At 35.4% G+C, this 15753-nt stretch overlaps 1 protein-coding gene across 1 annotated transcript; it reads left to right on the forward strand.

The window, feature by feature from the left end:
- The first annotated feature begins 889 nt into the window (after nt 1-889).
- Nucleotides 890-14771, forward strand: LOC115441198 (armadillo repeat-containing protein 8). Its single transcript, XM_037438915.1, is given in 15 exon segments — nt 890-1202; nt 1292-1505; nt 3174-3380; nt 3752-4022; nt 6010-6144; nt 7617-7719; nt 7976-8082; nt 8084-8189; nt 8798-8869; nt 9200-9335; nt 9891-9982; nt 10234-10413; nt 10818-10964; nt 11099-11268; nt 11664-14771. Coding segments are annotated over 15 exon segments (2004 nt in total). The 5' UTR covers nt 890-1178; the 3' UTR covers nt 11704-14771.
- Nucleotides 14772-15753: the final 982 nt, after the last annotated feature.

A 15753-nucleotide genomic window follows, 5' to 3' on the forward strand; every position in this document is an offset into this window, starting at 1 on the left:
GATCCTTTGCCTTCTCTTTGGAGAAAATATAACCAAATAGAAGTTCGAATGTTGCCAGAAAAAATTCCGGCCTGGGTTTATACATCTGGATTAGCAGCTACATTCGAACAACCGAATGTAATTTTTTTTCCGGAAGTAGATACATAGTTCTGAATTTCTCTGTTGTGCCCGAATGAATGACATTGGCAAGCGTTATGGATTCAGACTTCCCGTTTCATTCACATATATACACAAGGGCTAATAAGTAGATGAATTATAAATTTATACAAAATTGAGAAAATATTTATAAATGTATTTTTCAATATTTTACAAAACTCAGAATATTTGGGCATTTGTAGAGTATAAATGATATATGAATTACTGATAAACATAATATATAAGGCGAAAGTGGATGGAGGAGCTGATACTTAGAGGTCGACCGCATTGGCAGGAATACATTAAAATAATGAATACATGAAAAAGAAAAAAAAATGATAGGAGTGTGTTAGAATCGAGCAAAGTGGTAATATTCTGCTTGACCCTATAAAGGCCTGATTAAATGTATTCTTTTATTTATACAAATTTTATATTTTTAATTTATGTGTCTACTAACATTTCCTTTACACGTTTTGTTCATTTTAAAATGATAAGTGGACATGTTGTTGACTAAACGATAATTTGTAGGTAAATTAACTTAAAAAAATAATTTAGCTTTTTTTCGAAAAATGAAATTAATTCCAAGTAAGGAATTAGTTTGTTCAAGGTGGTCTATCTTTGTAATGTTGAGTTGGAAAACGAAAATATTTCTGAATTTATAAAGGTGTGATACGATCATCCTTTTTCAGATTTTTCTTCAGCAAGCCGTTCCAGATCTATAAGGCTGGCCTAATTGCTGCATCAAATTATTATTGAACGAAACTCATCCATAACTTCAGATCCTCCATAACTAATAACTCCATAACTTTGATAATTATTCGGAGCTTAAAACCATAACTATATACCAATCTTGCTAAAGTTACAACTTCAGTGTTGTTTGACGAACGAAGCGCTTATTACGAAATATTAATTCTATACGGGACTCAGTGAAATTTGAACGCACCTTTCACTGACAGGTGGTAAGTTGACAGCGTATACGGCCTCGAAAGAAATTTTTAACGTTTATTTTTACCAACAGTACTGCGTCAGTCTTATCTATAAACATGCAGCAGTTAACAATATTTATGGTGAGTTTAAGAAAATTATTTTAAGTACGAGCAAATGTTAACAATGTTTTTGGGTACATCTTGATATAACCTCTACATTTTGCCGATAGGATATCGAAAGCTCCCGTTCGTACATCGATGAGATCTATTCGTCAGAAGCACCGAAGGTTATGGAAGCCCTGGTGACACTAAAGAACTCTGTAATTGGCAGCAACAGACAGAAAAGTTCAGTGATACAACAGGGGGTCGTGCCGAGGCTTCTACAGTTAATATCAGACGAAACCTTGGATCCAAATATACGGCTTGAGGCTACAGTAACTATAGGTAAGTCCTTCTTTATTAACATTTTGCCCTTATTGTGGCACAATTCAATACTAGTGTTTACCTACAGTGTTACTTTATATTTAGTCATGATATCAAGGTGACACCATATACAGAGTATTGTATAAAAGTTATTTATATTATAAGTGAGTAGATTGTAACTAATGAAGTCTAGTGTTGAATGATGGTAACTACATATATTATTGTGAATAATAACATCTCATTGAAGGTTTTCTTTGAATATGGTGAGTTCCAACATGAAAACATTCAGTTTAGTTAATATTTCTTAATCAAGAACACTGGGGCCATATTCTCGGTTGTATTAATTTGTTGAATATGTTATTACATATATATATTATAATCAAAACTTAAATCATCCAATGGATGTTGGAGTTCATCCTGCAATATTTATATTATATTTATAGACATTTATATAAGTCTACTTCAGACTTAGACAACAGTTTAGCATGTGGAAAATCAAGTTATAAAATATATTTATAAATACATAATTTGATAAAGTTAATATCAGTTTATGTTGAAATGTTTTCAGTAACTCTTTAATATATTATCTTGCTCAGCTATAAGCTACTATCATGTATATTGACATAAAACAATTATAATTTACATAACATTAATTTAATCTACAGTATAAGTGTTGTCTATTTGATGATTCTATTAATTTCAACTACCTTATCAAAAAGTAATGGCCTCGATGGATAACACATTTATTAGTTTAAAGTAAATTGAAGTATTTCATAAAATTACATTTATTCAAAATTTATGTTGTAGGTGCAAAGTGTCATTTTTATTATGTATGTCTATGATGATTACAAACTTTAAACTGTCCCCATTTTATAAATTTTATTTTATTAAATGAGTGGGGCAAGACTCTTTCATTAGGTAATTAAAAGGAAACTGTATGTTTTCTAATGCTTATCAAAATATTAGGATCTTTTTTACTGACAGAGTATAAAGTCTAGTATTTTATGTAAACCTCCTTGAACTTAATTTGGAGGCACATATCATATCAAATTGTTATTAATTAACATTGAGATATCATAATTTAAATAAAAATTAACACAATGACCTATTCATATGATATCATTAGTGCTAATAACTAGGATGTAACACCATACCTATAGAATATACTGATATCTGTATTGATATATTAAGTGTAAACTGTAGATGCAGTGTCGAGAACCTTATTTATGGTTTTGGTAGGTAAGAAATGATTCCTTAAATAATAATACATTTTGTAACATTAAAGTACTGAGTTGTATAATTTTTTTTTGTAAATTTAACAATAACTATGTATACTATAACTGGTTTACTATTTTTGGATGGATGACTTACTATGCTTTTGAATATTGTATATGAAATAAACATACATATTGAGATTTATCAAATTGGCAGACATAATAATTAAATTTTCCTCTATGACATCATGGGATTGAAATAATTTGACCGTTTGATTCGTGAATTTGGTAATTGATTATGTTTTTATATACTCAATAATCTCCTGGAGTATAGAATTGTTCTCTGTAAATCATAATAGGTTTTCTATTACATAGGGCGTACCATAAATGGTGAAATGTGGGTGATATAACATTTTATCAACCCATAAAGGAAAAAGAACGTAATGCTATTTGTTTTATGTATTATCGTCAACAGGTTCATTAGCAAAAGGCACACCAGCAAATGTAGCATCTTTAGTGGAACAAGGTGCCGCCTCTGCTTTAGTAGAATTGCTCAAAGTGGTACCAATTGGAACAAAACTTGCCGAGGCGGCGCTATGTGCATTGCGAAGCATATTCATGCATCCGCCGGCGCCTGTGGGTGCTCTGCCAGCCGACATGAGACTTCTAGCTCGGCTAACACGTGAGTTATAAACTAGCCTTTTTAATGAGAATTGTTGTTTATTTTTTGACGAAACTCTACCCATTTGTCATGGTTATCAGAAGTTAACTACAAATGTAGTTAAATTATTAATGGTATGCTTAAGTTTTTTAATTGAATACATTAGTTTCTATGTGCAATTACATGAAATTATGAATTGCTTAAATGATAGAGTGGACTGATGCCTACATAATATTACCATTACAATGCATGGACGATTGGTTTGATAGCGGAGCTCTATGAGCAGTCATATTCTCTTACTATCAAAATGAGATCTATCGTCCCACTTAACAAGTAAGCAGTTGAGCGGCGTGTAAGATTGGTGGGTTGTTAAGGGCAGTAATTGTTTGCAGAAATAGCGCGCGAGGGTTCGCCGACGGCGCGCGCGTGCGTGGTGCGCATCCTGTCGCTGTGGTGCATGGGCGCGGCGGAGCAGGAGGCGCTGCGCTGCGCGGGCGGGTGCGGCGCGGCGGCGGCGCTGCTGTCGGCGCCGGCGTCGCCCGCGTACAACTCGCCGGCGCCCGCGCCCGCGCACGCGCCCGCCGCCGTGCTGCCCGCGCTGGACCTGCTCGCCGCCATGTGCTTCGAGAACGCTAACGTCTCGCAGGTCGCGCTTAATACCAGGTCAGTATGTCTGCTACTGTTTTATATATTATGGAGTGTCTGAATTAGATTGCTTAGTAAGCATTAGAACTTCAACTATTTGTAATTATATCATGTAATAAACAAAATCATAACTTTAGGTTCAGTGACCATAACATGTTAAATAGGCGTTTTGAAATAATTAACTAAACATATATGTATGTCTCAGGTAAAATGACATCACCTTTTATAAAAATAATTGATGTAGGAAAATCAATTTATAAATTATTCATGACTATTTAAAAGAAATAGTCATGAAGTATGTCAATATATTTAGAATGAAAACATAAAATTTTCCCAGAATTCATTGCAAATGACTTGTTTTTTATTAGGTAAATTTTCGCATTGACACAATGACGTTTCGACTAAGTTACCATTGGTATTCTTAAAAAACACATGTAGGTTGTTATGAGAAAATATACATGTTTTATTCTGAAGCAACATGTTTCTGTGGATCATTGTTATTCTGTACTTATTGACGCACAAAGTCGACTAATGCATGTGGTGCGCATGCGCACATGGTAATATAATGCAGCTTATAAATAAAACGAAAAAAAATGTGTGTTATTCAAATTGCAAGGTTGGAATAACAAAAACTCAAGGAAAGATCGCAGTCGCTGATATTATATTATGGATATGACATATTCTATCGTTTGAAAATGGTAGAACTGTAACTTTGTATTTAATTATTCTCACATAATATTATATACGTACGTCAACTTGGAAGCTGTTTTATTAATAATTTATTAGTAATTTAATTAAATATTTTATTAAAATTTTGGTAGATAATAAATCACATCTAAATCACATTTTCCTTTTACACATGACAATATAATATTTTGTAGTCAGTGTCATAAGTTATTTCATTTGTCAATATCACTCTAAACAGGAATAAATCATGATATATTTTGTTAGCCAAATCACAACACCGTTTATGACGATATTTTGTATTAAAAATTATTTCTAACATATAGAATTTAAGTCGACAAAGATTACACGCTTCAGTGTGCATGACTTAAGGTAATCTAGGAATCCCCTTTTTTCTCACAATATTTACAAACGACAGTGCATCTTGTTACTGTTGGAGAGGGTATGTTTTTATTTATTCAGATTTGCCCACGTTGTCATGTTATCGTAGGAAGACTTTTCTTAGGACGTTATTGCATTAATATGAGGTTAAAAGATCGCGTCGTGGGTCGCATAGCTAATAAATTATGTCAGTTAGAGACAAGATATAGTTGAAAGTGATGTAAATGCACTAGTGCTTAATGATTTCTTTTGTTTATGCGAATGTTGAACTTTGAAATAAAACTACTTTTCGTATTTTACCACGATTTTTTACACATCAATTAAACTAAAAGAAAATGTATTATTGAATAATTAAGGTAGGTATTGCAACATTGACTTCCTGGATGACCTACACCTCAGGCCTCTAATTACCAAGAAGGCTGTAAACGTCGTTTTGGGAGAAAATTAAAATAAAAGTAACATAAAAAAACGCGATAAAAACCGAGATTTTGTTTTTATTTTGATACACAAATGCATTTATAAATAGAAATGTAAAATAAAATATTTATAAGTAAAGCTTTTTTATAATATTAATGATGCTTTCTTAGGTTCTTTAATCTGTGTTTTGTTTTTGAACTAAAATTATGCATTCACGTGTAGCTCAAATGAGTTAGATAGTTCGTATTGAGAATATTTTAAAACATTGTAAGGAAAGATATCGCATGAATTACGGTTTTACACTCCCTGACAAGGGAAGAAGACGTGAATCTATATATACATATATTATATTATAATATAGGAGGCCTGTTGCCATCAAGGTGTCGTTTATAAAACGAACCGAATATTGCCACAGATTTTCGCCGCTATTTATACATCAGAATGTTACACCACACCAAACATACGAAGCCTATTTTTACTATCAACATTTTTTTTATTAAAAATGCGATAAATTTGTCGTCAGGCACGGCGACAAGTCGATCCCGGAGTTGTTGTCGCGGCTGGTGTCGCGCGACAAGCCGCTGCCGGTGGCGATGGGCGCGGCGCGGTGTCTCACCTTCATACACCGGGCCGGGGCGCTACCGCCTGATGATCATAGGTAAATATTATCCCCCTTATTCATAGACGTTTTTTTATCTAAGGACGAAATAAAGCTGATAACAAGTTTCTCAGGTCTGTCGGCATGGCAGCCTTCGCAGTGCGTAGCCATAGGGCCGTTGTGATTGGCTATCGTTGTATCTCAATATTAGCCAATCACAACGGCCCTATTTTATAACGGTTATAAATGAGTATACATCATATTCACTTTGGACCCAAAAGTACCTAGTAACGCAAGATTTTGTTATATTTATTTTTTGTCCATGTGCATATTAATTGGAGTAATAAAACTAAATGTTTATAGGAATCGTTAATTAAAAGCAGGAAAACATATTTCGAGATTTGAACACTGGCCAGTATTTGTTGAATGCTAGCACTATTTCAATAATATTATTGTTCAACTCTCCCTAGGTTTTATCACAGCTTTATTAGAGTTTGTTGACTAATTCTTATAATAAAACTAGGTCTCTGTATTCAATTGCCGATTTTCATACTCGGTATTTTATTGTTGATTTTCATTAAATGTGTTAAACACAAAAGGATGTCAGCGTGTTAATGTCTTCAAAAATATCCACGCTGGGGTATTAATATCTTTCGCTGCAAGGTGACATTGTATTAATTCAGTTATCTCGTATTCTTTTGTTATGCATACATCGACTGCGCGGATTGCATTTATTTTAATAGTTTGACGGTGTAACGGTGTTCCTTTGGCACTAGAACTTTCCGCACCTTACATCCGATAAACAGTTGTGATGCGTTTATTCCAATTGCGTCAATGTTTGGGTGATTTGAAACTATGTTGCTTGTTTGTAACATTCAGTTTTAGATTCTAATTTATTGCAATACTCATGTATGTCATTAGATCTTTTCTGTTTGCTATCAGTCGTATTCAATAAACTATTTCCATCGCTTTTTCGATCCGTCGCGAGAAAGGACCAATCAGAACAAAGTATTTTGACAACCTTGCAAATGACTTATTCTGATTGGTTTATTCTTGGTATCGAATCTAGATTAAGGTTGAATAAGGTCATTTTATAAACTTTTTTACCTACTCTTCGTATTTCAAAACTGGTTATTACAAAAAAAATATGGCGGGGTGAAGTTAGTGACTACATTCGTCGTTGTATTTATTTGTAGTTTGCATCTTTATGGCTAGGAAAATAATAATCATTTACAGTAATGTGGCGTAAAGTACATGTATTCATTAATTAACTATCTTAGCGATAAAGTAACACGATTGAAATTTCACATACGGGGCTTTATTCTTCCCTCCCTCATAGTGGAATGTGAAGTGAAGAACTCTTAATTCTTCTTAACATCATTCTATCTTTCGTATAATTTTGCTAATTATAAAACCTTAGGCCATTGAAACTAAGTTTATTTTTATTCGCCAATCTAATATAACGTGTTTATAACAGGCTTTAGTCTGGTCACTTGTTTACAATTAAAAACCAATAATGTTTTTGTTCCCAGAGTGGTGTTTGGAGCGTTGCCATGTTTAGCTCGTCTATGTACTAAGGAAATGCCCGAGGACATACGAGCGTCAGCCGCCGAAACTCTTGCCTATTTAGCTGAAGTAAGTAGTACACATTGTTAAAATTAGTAATAGGGAGCAAACCTATCACCATATTTGGTGCAAATTCCTGACCCCAAGCTAATACACAGCAAAACACAATATCACTTTGCTCGACCTGGGATGCGAGCCCTGGACCTTAGTGTTGTCGTACTGTGGTACAACTACGCTCTAAAACTTTTAACTGACGTACAAAATTATACATAATACATCAGTGAATTGCGTTCTTTAAATATAAATATTCCACTGTTGTTTGCAGGTGGACACGGCGCTGCAACGCCTCGCGGCCATATCGAACCACCTGATGAGTTCGCTGGCGGACATCGTGACGTGCGAGTCGGCGGCCGCCAAGCAGGGCGCCTTCGCGTTTCGCCTCGCTCGGCGCCAACGACGAGGACATCCGCAAGATGATCATCGAGACCCACGGACTCATGGTGCACGTCGTCGACGGCATGAACAACTCCGAGCCAGCGGTGATTGATTTTAAACTATACTTAACGTTTTAAAGTGGCAAAGTTTGTGAGTTTCTGTGTAGGTTGTTACCTCAATTGAAATTATTTTGTATACTTTCACTAACAGAACATTTATCGCTTGGGTGTATGGTTTGAGTGCCTCGTCGGGGCAGGGAAATAATGCCAAAACACTGTGTTCCGAATATTATGAATTTTAATACACTGAACACTACAGCATTAGGTACTAACATAAAAAAAACAGTGTAGGCTGAAGTGTACGAGCCTCGCTTCCACCCCGGGAGAGAGTGACTCGGGCACTGCGCGAGCGCGGAGCGATGGACGCGGGCGCTATCCGCAGGCTTTCCAGCGGGGTGCGGGGGGTGGCGCGCGATGCCGCTGAGTATTATGGCGGCGCGCTACTCAACTACTACTAAAAATTTCTTGGGCGGAGCCTTAGACTAGTTAGTGCTATATAAATAGGCTGTTTATAGTATACCCTTTGTGAGAAATTGCAATTATTATATTAGTGTCGCGACTGTTTATGTGCAAATGCAAGCGCGATAGATTTATGTAACAATGAATTAAAACACTACTCAGTACATTATATTGATGGAAACATGTTATTTCAGGTGCGGTTAGCGGCAGTGAGGTGTTTACATTCATTGTCCAGATCGGTGCAACAACTCAGAACCACATTTCAGGTAACAATTCACACACATACTGATTTATCTATTATGTAGTAAATACATTGGATTTTTGTTTATGGATTATTGTTATATAGTAAATAGATAGGATTTTAATTAAAGATTACATAGAGTGTATCAGAATGAGGATTTAATCATTGGCCCTAATTTTAAAACCTGTTGTATACATCATGAAAAGTGAAAAACTCTTAAACTTTATAGTTTATAATGAATAAAAATTTCAATTTCTATAAACGTTTCAAAACAATAGAATTGCAATAATTGGAAAAATCTTACAGAAGGGAATATCCAATTTTTTTATTTAATATAGTTTCTGTTTATTTACAGGACCATTCAGTATGGAAACCTCTCATGCAACTCCTCACAGATTCCCCCGGAACTGAGCTACTTACCGTCGGTTCATCTACATTGTGCAATCTCTTGTTAGAGTTCTCACCCGCCAAGGAGCCAATGTTGGATCAAGGTGTGGTTCAATTATTTGTTGATATGTGGTATTTTGGGGCAAGTTCGGATCACAGGGAAGATAGTTGATTCAATGAAATTTCCTAACTGGGACACAACAGTATAAAGTACTATTTCGTAATGTACTATAACGAAATGGCTTCTTTATTTGTTCTAGTTAGGGTTAAGGCGATACCTCAATTTCGTCATATAAAATTTTAATGGCCGAAATATCCATGATTATTAATTATTTTTACGTTTTTCTTTCAACTGCGAGAACTAATCACTAACTAGACGTAAATTTAAATTCTTTACTTGCCAATACTTGTTTAGTTACCCAGATTAAAGGTGAAACAAAATGTATGAAAATGGACCTTGAGGTATCGCCTTAAGCAATAATTTTAGTAACGGTATTAACCCATGATTCGGACTTACCCCAATATACTCGCATTGGGTGCAAATTGAGACATCCTGTATCAGGATATCAATTTACAAGTGATCATATAAAAGTATGTTGTCCAGTGTTTGTTCCAAATTTCAGATGTTTTAGATTAACATTATAAAGATTTGTTGGCAGGTGCTGTAGAAATGTTGTGCAACCTAACGAAGAGGCCCGAGGCCGCGCTAAGGCTCAACGGCATATGGGCGCTAATGAACATGGCCTTCCAGGTATATTTTCTTTATTTTTTATATGATCTTATAAAGCAAAAATTTTGGATTAGGTCATGGGTGCAAGATTAAGAATTTTTTATAGTCATAAGTCATTAGGCGTACAAAATCATGGGTTATGGGACAGCTGCCATTTCCCTCCCTGGGTACTCCCACGAGGATAGCGATAATACCCTATTATATTATACCTTAAAATTACAGCTTTAAAAAGCCATCAGTATTGGTCGATAATCAATTTTTCATGCTTACAGGCGGAACAGAAAGTGAAGCAACGCATCCTATGTTGCTTGGGCACGGAGCAGATGTTCAGGTTGTTGGGAGACAGTGACACGCGAGTGATAATGAAGACCCTGGGCCTGTTGAGGAACCTGCTGTCCACCAGGCAGCACATCGATGCTATTATGAGCGAATATTCCTCGCAAGTTATGCAGGTATATATTTTTAAAAATATTTTATTGCAACAACAGACAGAGTATACAGGCTGTTTCGGATATTATTTAAATAATTGAGACTATTGAATATAAACTTGCAATATGAAATTAACAATTTACAGCGTAATTTTTGAGTTGGGGACATAAGGGCAGCGTTTCTGAAATTAAGAATAATCGACCATATTTCTCGTAAGAGAAATTAGAATAAAAAATATTCAAAACAGTGGTAACACATGAAGCCTATAAATTTAAAAACATTTGTAATAATTATTATTATTTTAGAAATTTAGTTATTAAAACACTTCGGGTAATTTTTTATACCACCATTCTGTAACATTCTGTATAAAATGCTGAAATCATATATACGTAAAAAGATCTTTTATTTTCATGTTATCCTTTTGTAGGCTGTGATAGTTGTGTTAGAGGGATCTTACCCCGCGGAGGTCAAGGAGCAAGCGCTGTGTATATTAGGCAATATTGGCGACGGCGAGAAAGCTAAGGATCTCATCATGGCCAATGAGGATGTGCTAAGGAAGCTCGTCGACTATCTGGTAACTATCGATTAATAACTTCAAAAATTGTGATCAAATTTACATAATGATGTGCTAATAATTACCCTGTAATTTACTCCTACCAAACCATGATGCTGTTATATCTGTTGTGACGTTGTATTGTTTCTGCGCAGGCACATCCCGAGAGCAAGTTACAGGAGGCGGCCGTGTTCGCGGCGGGCAACCTGGTGTGGCGCGGAGAAGCGGGAGCCGCCGCCCGACAGGCGCGCCTCGCCGACCTCGGCGTGCTGCGCGCCCTGCGACACCTGCGCGCGCAACACCACGCCGACCACCTACACGATAAGTATGTACACTCACACAAACTCGCATACACTCACACACACTCGCACACACTCGCACACACTCGCTCACACTCGCACACACTCACACACACTCGCACACACTCACACACACTCAAATACACTCACACACACTCACACACAATCAAACACACTACATTCTCGCCTCGCCGACCACTTGTACGACTAGTACGCACACTCACACGCATTACAGTTGTGCCTGCTCGACATCGGCGTGCTGAGTATCTTGTCTGACGTAATCCTGTATGCTCACATACATGCTATCAGTCCCACTGCCACTCAAAATGATACCAAAAATACATTTATTAATATAAAATAAAAGGAAAATATTGTGTGTTGTTTTTGTATTTACAAATTGTAATCCACTTCATTGTTTCAGAGTTAAGACGGCGCTGGCGCAATTTAATGAGTTCACATAATATCACAAGAGCCACAAGCACAAGCGCTCGAGGAGAAAGTGACTGTCGTGCGATGTGCTACAGGAGTGAGCTTGTGATTATAACGGTGACTACAGTGAGCTACCAAGTCATAATACTTAGGGGGAAACGACGACGCCAACCTCACCATAGACAACACCTATATTGTACTGACGTTAGGAATTGTGTACTATAAACATCACCCTATATACATAGGAAATCTTCGTACTATTTAATTTAATTTCAAATCATAATTGATTTGGTGCCGTCGTGTTCCAATAATTAATCATGTAGATTAAGAGTTGCAGCATGCTTGCATGCGTTGTCTCGGACTTGCGTATTTAAAGTAATCCTATCGTAGATCGACATTGTGTCTGTTGTAAATATATTTTCTTTACGCCCTAGAAACAAGTGGAATGGTTCGAGGAGCATTCGTAAAGTGTAAATATGCCGCTGGTAACATGCCGAAACTATTGCGGGCAGCTGGGTTGTCTGTAAACCTATAGTTAAATGTAAATAGTTAATTCAAGTGATGCTACTATGGGAAAATTTATCGAATATTATTGCATCACGTAGATATTCATGTCATGACTTCAGATAATCTCAAGAATAGCGGTCGAACAAATGCATTACCAACGACAGAGGTGCTACAGTTCCTCGCAATTATTTTGCATTAACTAGCGATAATGTAGTGAAACTACTCTAGTTATTTATTACGTAGTCAATGCGGGCATACGAAATCATAATAGTGAATATTTCGATGTGAAATCTCTATACTTTTGTGTATGAACTATGAATATAAAGGTAGTATTTACATGTTGCTTTATTGCGAGTTTAAATAAGACTCCCATACTTGTATCTATGACCGTGAGAAATTTTCTATGGTCTTGATAAAGTTGATTTAACGAGGCCCTATCATGATGAATTGTCAGACTAATTGGGTAGATAGGAAATCGATTAGATTTGAGGTTGCATTAATCATGATTATTTAGGCCATTTTAATCATATTCTTAGTCAAGTTGCAGTGTATATATAAGTGACTGAGCTTATAGATTCGATTATCCAATGAAATTTCTTAGTGGGGATATGCGTCAAGTAGACGTCCTGTTGTAAAAACTAGATCGTTTTTACAATAAATGTAAATATATTGCATAAAAATAAAAAATCTTGACAAGACCCACGCTAAAAAAGTTCGGCTAAAATGTCTGGTGAATAGTCGAATATTCGTCTCGCAAGTATGGGAAAGACGACACAATATTGGCGTTGCTATACATGGTAGATTCTATAATATCTCAATCGACGTTGTATTTAGATAATTACGATTATTCATCATTGTGTAAATTGATAAATTCATGTCGTAACTAATCTTAATAGTATCGATAACGTGAGAATTAAATTCTGAACTTTAACTCTACGATGTAAGGTTAAATATTCTATTATTAGTGTTGTACATATTTTATGATTTGTCTATATGTGCTAGTGCGTCAGAACATCGATGTTGTTCTTTAGACGCGTCTATATGCCAATGCGGTAATAATATCTTCCATTGTTAGTGAAAATATTTGTTCGTGTAAATAACGCGTCAGTGAAACTGATGGAAGGAACTGCTTATGTTTCCTATACGTGTTGATATCATTGGCATGACACAAATTCGTCTGTTGTAACTGGCTTTGAGGAGGTGACAATGTTGGTATAGCTTGAGTTTATATACATGGACCTTAGGTATACTGGAATAAAGTAAATAATGGGGTAACATTGTCATTTACTCACGAGTCTAATAGTGTATAATACTCATTGTGTGTGTATATTTCGTTTTTAATAAATTGTATAATAGTTAATGTTATTTTCTTCAAAGCCGATTGGCTGTATAAATCATGACTTAATTCGCTTGCAATATTTAGAAAAAATCATATGGCGCTTAATCAAATATAATATGTAGTAAAATTTTAATGGCGCATAATCAAATATAATAAGGCTTTAAACGTTGCATCATGTTAATCAATTAACAGTTTCTTTAATTGTAAAGGGGTACTTCCATAAACGAGAATCCGCGGTGATTTTGCTCTCGTTTTTTAGGAAATTCCATAACAATGAATTCTTCCGCCAGTGTTTCGCGACGGATAGTAAATAATTACCATATTGAAATCAGTATGATAATAAACAATATAGATAACGTTCAGTTAAATGGTATTACCTGTATAATAATAGGTGCGTTCTAAATTTAGCATGCGATATTATAGTCATAGCATAGGCAAAGTACTTTTTTGTAAATGGGCAATTATGAAAGTCTATAGCTTTTTCTTATGAGTGATAAGCAAAAAGCATGTCCTTATATTAAATATTTATCACAGCTGCTGTTTTTGTCGCATGAAAATCGTTCGTGGAAGTGCACCTTAAGATAGTAAAATAATGGATTATAAAATTTACTTGGATCTAGAAAGTTCCGCGTTGTGGGCCGTACTTTCTAAGTATTCAACATTTGCATTGCAACGACGTCGCGCCAGAATTATTTGCGCTTAACTTTAGATATGTTTAAATATTGCACGTAATTTAACACGTTCCCTATAAATCGTTTAGTTTATTCAGTGATACTTAGTCTTTTCTATATTTAGAAAATGTTCTAAGTATTTAAGACGATGTAGTCACGTCGCTTAGTGATTTTACTGTGGGATTGATTTCACGAGGATTAGTAATTAACAAAGGTTCCTAATAATAAATTCAATGTATTCTACATTGCTCGCTGATTCGTTAAATCCTACGGTAGTTATTGAACCGGCGTCATAGTGAACGTGTTAACTGCGAACAAATGACTGATAGTCTAGAAATTTTAGGTCATATTTGTCTCGAGTTTTCGCGGGCATTGTTACTCGAATGGAAATTTAGTAGCACTTATTTCGTGTTGCACGTTTTCATTAATTATTTATAATCATTTTTGTATAATAAAATGCCTTGTATTATATGGGAGCTATGTAATTATTACGGCTTCACGATTTGACTATTTCTAAAAATGGAATATATTATTTATGACAAAGTTACGTTTTTCATGTTAATACGAATATAATGCAAAATTATTGTTGTTTTATTTCATATTGCTATAAATGAGTAACCTTCAGCAAATCTGGATTCAATATTAAAAAAAAAACATAGATAATATTGACGCTTGAAAGGCAATAATATCTACGCGACAATTTTGCCGAAAATTAGTTATGTACTACCATTTGATTTAGGTTTTATATCTCTAGGTAAATTTTTATATTATCAGACTCTATTTAAGTGAATAGTTTAATTATTATGAATTTTCTAACTAAAATAAAATTTTCAATCGCTCTACTCAAAAGTTTACCGATTGTCGCTTAGATATGATTGTCATTCAAACGTCTATATTCAAATATAACCCAGAAAGTTCACAGCTCGGTTTATATCGTACCATCTGAAAAAAAATTATGATCCCTAAAAACCGTCTCCCACACATTGATTTGTAACAGCACCAACGCACATTAATATTCTACACGTAGCCGGAAGATAATAGAGATTCGTTATCGATTGCATAGCTCGGTAACGGGGTCGGCACGTGTCTCGCGGGACCGCCTGACCCGCGTAAATTGCACTTAGCCGTTACTTACTGCTTATTCGATTGTACGCCGGGAAAATCGGTGAGATGTGATGTCTCAGTACGGTTTCAGTCGGTTACAGGTATACAGAGGCGCAACCAAGGCACCCAATTTTCGCCAAGTGTGTTCCGTCCCATGATGTGATAGCGGGCGAGCTTATCGCCATATTGGGCATAAATTTCGACTCTGGGTTGATGCTGAGCAGAAAAATCCAAATATCACTTTGCCCGACCCGGGATTGGAACGCAGGACCTCAAAGCGCTGCCGTACGGTTTCAAAAGAAAACAACAAAAGATTGCATGACGCAGTGGCGAAGTGTTCAAATTATCTGATTCTTGTTGGCTTTCTTTTCGTAATTTATATAAAATCGAATTATTAATAGAACGATCGATTGCTCGATTGCATATCGCATTTATGCATATTAATATCTATATATTTCGTC

This window comes from Manduca sexta, chromosome 15 (genome assembly GCF_014839805.1).
Source record: "Manduca sexta isolate Smith_Timp_Sample1 chromosome 15, JHU_Msex_v1.0, whole genome shotgun sequence".
Taxonomy (NCBI): domain Eukaryota; kingdom Metazoa; phylum Arthropoda; class Insecta; order Lepidoptera; family Sphingidae; genus Manduca; species Manduca sexta.